This window comes from Pteropus alecto, unplaced genomic scaffold (genome assembly GCF_000325575.1).
Source record: "Pteropus alecto unplaced genomic scaffold, ASM32557v1 scaffold392, whole genome shotgun sequence".
NCBI lineage: Eukaryota > Metazoa > Chordata > Mammalia > Chiroptera > Pteropodidae > Pteropus > Pteropus alecto.
Genome location: NW_006431933.1, coordinates 1,277,608 through 1,283,229, shown reverse-complemented (window position 1 = coordinate 1,283,229; position 5,622 = coordinate 1,277,608). Strand labels below are relative to the sequence as shown.

Genomic DNA, 5,622 nt, shown 5'->3' with positions numbered 1-5,622 from the left:
GAAAAGGGTAGGCGCACTCACCCAAATAGGCCCCGTGTGTCTGCCACCACCAGCTTGATGCCACGGCTGTGACAGAACTCACCCACCCGAAGCTGGTCCTCCAGGGGGGTGTTGGTGAGGACCACCACCTGTGGAGAGGCGGAGAGATGGAGGCTCAGGATGAAAATAATAGAGGAAGGCTGGTGTGAGGGTTCAGAGAGTTTGCTGGTTCAGCTACTTCACATACACAGTATCTACTGTATAACAGTTTCAGAACCAGTGAAATTTAGTGAAGAGAAATTGAATCCCTAGGAATCCCTAGATCCTAGACCACAGCAGGCAAGGTAGGCAGGCAAGGTACAGACGCAGCTGGGGAGACATAGTCTGGAGAACATCTGACTCATTCATTTGCCAACACACACTGCCGCCTGCCCACAACTCTGCCATGCCCTGTGAGACACAGAAGAGGTAAAACTGTCCCCAGCCAAAGTCTGAGCTCACTCCTACCACACCCATTTGCTCCCAATTCTCGACAACACTTGCTCAGCCAAGACCTTTGGGACTTAGCTCTCTGTCTGAATGCCTGCCCTTTTTCACTCAGGTGAACTCCTAGCCCTACCCCAGGGTTTGGTGGCAGTGCCCTGGCTGCTGGGACACCCCATGGTACAATCTCAGCTCCCACAGTTCCTCTTTCCAGCCCAGAGTTTTTGTTTAACAACCAGATGGCACTTATCATGTGCCAGCTGCTATTCTAAATGCTCAACCCTCCCAAAGACTCTATGAGGTCGGTATTACTACTACTCCCAAGTCTACGAACAGGAATAAATAAAGCACAGGAGATAAAGTGACCTGCCTGAGATCATATTAGTAGAAGCAGAGACTTATGCCAAGGCAGTCTGGCTCTAGTCTACGCTTATAACCCCTATGCTGTACCATCTGTCCATTCATACCTTCCCCCTCTGAAAAGGCAGGTCCAGGGTCTAAATCCTGCCTACATCTCCTAGCTGCACCCCCAGCATGAAACCTAGAACTCAGACCAGCCCATTAAATAATGAATAAATGAACACACCAGAGATGGGCTCTGAGAGAATTGGGCAGGAGGCTGGGCCATGCTTGAGGTACCTGGAAGCCACTAAGGAAGTCCTCGACAAGAGGCCCAGTGTAGGCGCTGACAGGCACGTAGCTGTTGAGTTCAGCAAGACGGGGCTGGGAGACCTCTGCCCGGTTTTTACCAATGTCCTCCTCCCGCAGGTAGAACTGCAAAGGGGAGTAGGGGACGAAGTGAAGTGGCTACGGAGGCCGGGGCCGGGGTGGGGGACAAGGGGCTGGTGCCTGGGCAGGAGAGAAGAGGACCAGGAAGAGGTACCTGGGAAGAGAGGTCAGCCCACTGGGCAGTGCCCTGGTCATGTAGGGTGACAGCCTTGACCCCACCAAGGATGATGTTTTTGGCAATCTCCACGCCCAGGCCCCGCAGGCCTGATACCAGTACGCTGGATGTCTGGAGCCGCTTCATTGCCTCATGGCCCAACACGTACCTGCCAGGTTAGGGGGCATGTGGGGTCAGGGCCTGGCTCTCCTGACCACATCCTCTCAGAGCCCCCCTCCCACCTCTCCGCCTAACCTCAGCCCCACTTACAGCTGCCGAGAGTAAAGGCCCTCATCTATGTCTGCTTCACTGCCGTTCTTCGCCATTCCCTAGAGATGAAGGGGAAGAACAGGTTCAGGGAGACACGCAGGTTTAGGGCGTGAACAGAAGAACAGTGATACAAAAGATATTCCCACCCACCATCCCACCACCCTGCCTGCCAGTCTTCAGGAAGAAGACACTCACGTTAGTTGGCACCGAGGGCACTTCGGACAACACAGACTGGGCGGGGGAACAGTTAGAACCCGGCTTTGGATCAGGCCCGGACACGCGACGTTTCTTGGACAGCGGCGAGCTGGACATCTGGAGGGAAAAAAGAGGGTCTGGGGTGAGCCAGGGGCATGTGAGTGTTTCTGTTGGTTAGTGGCGACTATGGGGGGAAGGTAAGACTTAAGGGCTAGTATCCCCATTTTATAGAAGAGGAGACAGGTACAGAGAGGTGAGGTGACTTGCCCAAGGTCACAGAGCTGTCAGAGCTAAGATCTGAACCCAGGTGGTCTGGCTTGCAATCCATGCTGCTGACCACTAGGCCATTCGCCTTTCTCCCCAGCCCAGCATAATGAGGGAGAGACGCCAATCCTGTAGGGTGAAAGGAGTGACAAGAAGAATGTACTTGTGGGGAAGTCAGAGGGGCAATAGAGATTCAGATCAGCCTGCCACTCCTTAACAGATCTCATTTAACCCCTATGAGCTCAGTTCCCTCGGCTGTAAAATCGGGGCGATAATACCACTTACCTACCCCGTGGAGTTGCTGAAGTGATGAGATAGAACACAGACCATAGAGCCTGGCACAGAGCAGGTGAACAATAACGAGCAGCTATTCTCCTCTCCCTAACCCCTGCCACAGGGGTGCGGGAGGGAAACGCGGCCAGGACATCCATCAGGGTAGCATGATGGCAGAGAACCCAGTCCCCAGAGAGGATCAGGAGTTTTACAAAGCTCAACCCCCTCCCCTCCCTCCCACACCAGCTCTGGGAGGGGAAAACACCCAGGCCAGTAAGAGGTGGCAAGGAGAGAAAACACACCTGCCAAGCCTCGTCTGCACCTGAAATCCCTTAAGCAGGTTAACAATACTGGTAAGTGTTTACTGGAGATCCTCCCTGGGCCAGAAGTCATAGTAAGCACTTTATGAGCCTTGCCTCACTCTGTCCTCAGGGCACCTCCATGGGGTTGCGACTACTATCAATAACATCCTCCAACTCACACTGGAGGGGAAAAAAAAATCACTGAGGGACCTGTGGTAACTTGAGCGAGGTTCCCACAAATAAAGAGTGACCAAGCTGGGCCCAGATCAGGATTTGCTAAACCTGAAGTCCAGGCTGCCTCCCAGTGTGATCAGGTGTCATCTCCTCAATGGTCCTGACCCTGCAAGGCGGGGTTGAGCATCCTTGCCAGACAAATTGGAAATCGTGAGCTAAGGAGGGCAAGTTAACTTCCCGAGGGTCACACACTAGGTCCCAGAGACAGAACAATACAGCCTGCTGTGGAAGTGAAATCTAGGGGTGGGGTGACTGGATCCAGATGCTAGAAGACAGGAACCAGAATCATTTCCCCTCGCCTCCAATGCTCCTTTAGGCCTCTTTTCTATCCTAAGCCCTTTCCGACACTCAATCACACCAAGTACCCCACTGTACCTAAAATTCCATCTTGGTATCCATCACATTCTAGCACTAGGCAAGATAACAGGAGTTCCCTCCATCTAAGGAGGGCTTACTCCCTGTCAGTCACAGAGTAAGGGACTTTATTTAATCCTAACAATGCCCACGGACCAGATAACCTTATGCCCACATCAGAAATAAGAAAACAAAGGCCCAGGGAAGACCAGTCATGCAGCTGGTGCAGGACTGTTTCCAAATGCCTCCTGGGGGAATAGTCAGGGCCCAGCTGAAGGTCCAGCGCACAGGGCTAAGGGATGAGGGGTGAAGGAGGAGGACTCAGGAGGCTGGCTAGGGCCCAAGACAGCCAGCTGAATTGCTAGGAATGCTAAGAACCAACGTAGGTAGGAAAGGACTTGGGAGACAAAGGCAAATCATATTCTTCCATTTACTGACTCTCTGACCTGGGTAGGGATCTCATTTCCTCTGAGCCCCATTTTCTCCAAAAGCAGGGAGAAATGGAACTATCCTCAAGGGGCAGCTAGGAAGATTTAAAAAGTCAAGGTCTGTGATCAGAACTCAGCAATCTGAGAACATAAGCAAGCTCCTCTCTGGGCACCTGCAGTGGCCTCCACTGCTTATCTCTTTACCTTGTCATTGGTTTGCTTGTTTAGGCCACACCATCTCCCTGCTCCCTAAATCAGAGATGATCCAGGGCCAGAGAGATCTTTAAACATCTGTACCTTTTACCTCTGGGCGCCTAGTGCTGGCAGCAAGGGTCTAAGCAGGTTTTGGTTGGTTGTTTGAAAGTAAATTTTAATTGCAGAAGTTTGGAACAGGCCCGGCTCAAGGCAAGCAGAGGGGGTCTGAGGTAGAAACCACAGAGGAGCTAAAGATGCCCCACCTCCAGCACAAAATCGATGCCCTTTCTCCCTTAATATATGCTCAGACCCCAATTAGGGTACATATACTATCAACTGTTCGGCAAAGCTGAGCTGGGGCTCAGAGTTTCCGAACTTGCCTGAGGTCTCCAAACTGGTGATTTTGAAGCCTGAGCATTCTCTACCACTCAGACCAGAGAAGGTTTGAGAGGGGTCAGGCACAGGGTCAGGTTATGGGGTGGAGAAGCTAGGGCACAGGATGCTGGGGCCTGTCAAACCTCCTGGAAGGGATTAATTGAGAAGTCCCTGGGAATATAAAAGAGAGGAGTCAGGAGGCAGTTGTCTGAGCCCAGGGAGGCTCAAAGGGAGGAGGCTCAAAGGGGATGTTAGAAGCCCTGGGGGGCAAGTGGGGTCAGGCAAGATTGATAAGCTTTAAATCTTTGGAAAGGGAATGGATGGGGGATTCTGGGGCCCAAGGAGGCTGCAGAAAGATGCTGGGGTTTGGGGAGAGGGGTGTTCTCTATCAGGAGGATTCTGGGGCCCTGGGGGTCTCTGGGGATAAAGAGAAATCTTTGATCAAAAAACAGGGGCTTGCAAGGGGAGAGGTGTCTCTGACATCAATGCCAGAGTCCCAGGAGGCTATAAGGGTGGATGCTGAGGTCAAGGTGGGGTTGGGGAGGGATTTTTACTGGAGCACGAGGCCTTATGTTGAGCTCACTGGTACAGGCTAGGGACCGCAGTCTCTGAGTGGAAAGGAGAGGCTGAGTCCAGACATTTCTGGCCCTAAGAAATTCAGTAAGCTGATACTGGCTAGATCCCCAAGTGGGGTTGGGTTTCTCTGACCAGTTATGTGGGATCCTATGGAAGCTCTGAAAGTAGATGCCGAGAAGGCTCTGATGAAGTCAAGGAGCATCTGACAATGATGTTGGGGGTCCTATGAAGCTAAAGGCCTCTGAATAAAAATGCCATGGACCTTGAAAGGCTGAGGGCAGATTCTGAAGCCTGATGTGAAAACAAGGGATTTGTGAGAGAAGCTGGAAACCTGGTTGGCTTTTGAAGGCAGAGGCTGAGTCAAGGGTGGGGTTTAAGAGAGACTAGAGCCAACAGGGTCAAGGGCAGATGATGGCAGGGGGATCTCCGAAGGAGGATCATGTGTTCAAACAGTTCCTCTCTGGTGCCTGTTCCCCTGGGAGGCTCTGAGGGAAGATACTGGGGGTTAGGTGTCTGATGGAGGAGATGCTAAGGTCTGCAAGGGGTAGTTCCTTAAAAGAATACAGAAATCATGAAAAAGAGAGCATTCCCTTACAATACAGTCTCTAAGGATAGAGTCTAAAAATTGAAAAGAATCTCTAAAGGTAAACGCGGCGCTGAATATAAGAGCTGGGCCCAGAGGGCTACTGATGAATGATGCTAGGGCCAGGGTGGGGCTGAGAGACCTGAGATGTGGAGGAGGGGTCTCTGACGTGGAGGCCAGACCTAAATGGCATTCCTTTCACAGGGTCTAGTCCCCTTGGATGCTCTG

General features: G+C 52.1%; 1 protein-coding gene across 2 annotated transcripts in view; it reads right to left on the bottom strand.

Moving 5' to 3' along the window:
- UBA1 (ubiquitin like modifier activating enzyme 1) overlaps nt 1-5,622 on the bottom strand; it is a 21,536-nt gene that overhangs the window by 12,043 nt on the left and 3,871 nt on the right. For both annotated transcript variants that reach the window (XM_006906893.3, XM_006906892.3), the window contains exons 2-6: nt 1,811-1,927; nt 1,616-1,674; nt 1,346-1,514; nt 1,102-1,236; nt 22-128 (exon numbers count right to left, since the gene is read on the bottom strand). In XM_006906893.3, coding sequence (XP_006906955.1) covers nt 22-128; nt 1,102-1,236; nt 1,346-1,514; nt 1,616-1,674; nt 1,811-1,927 — 587 coding nt within the window. The remainder of the gene's footprint in view (nt 1-21; nt 129-1,101; nt 1,237-1,345; nt 1,515-1,615; nt 1,675-1,810; nt 1,928-5,622) is intronic.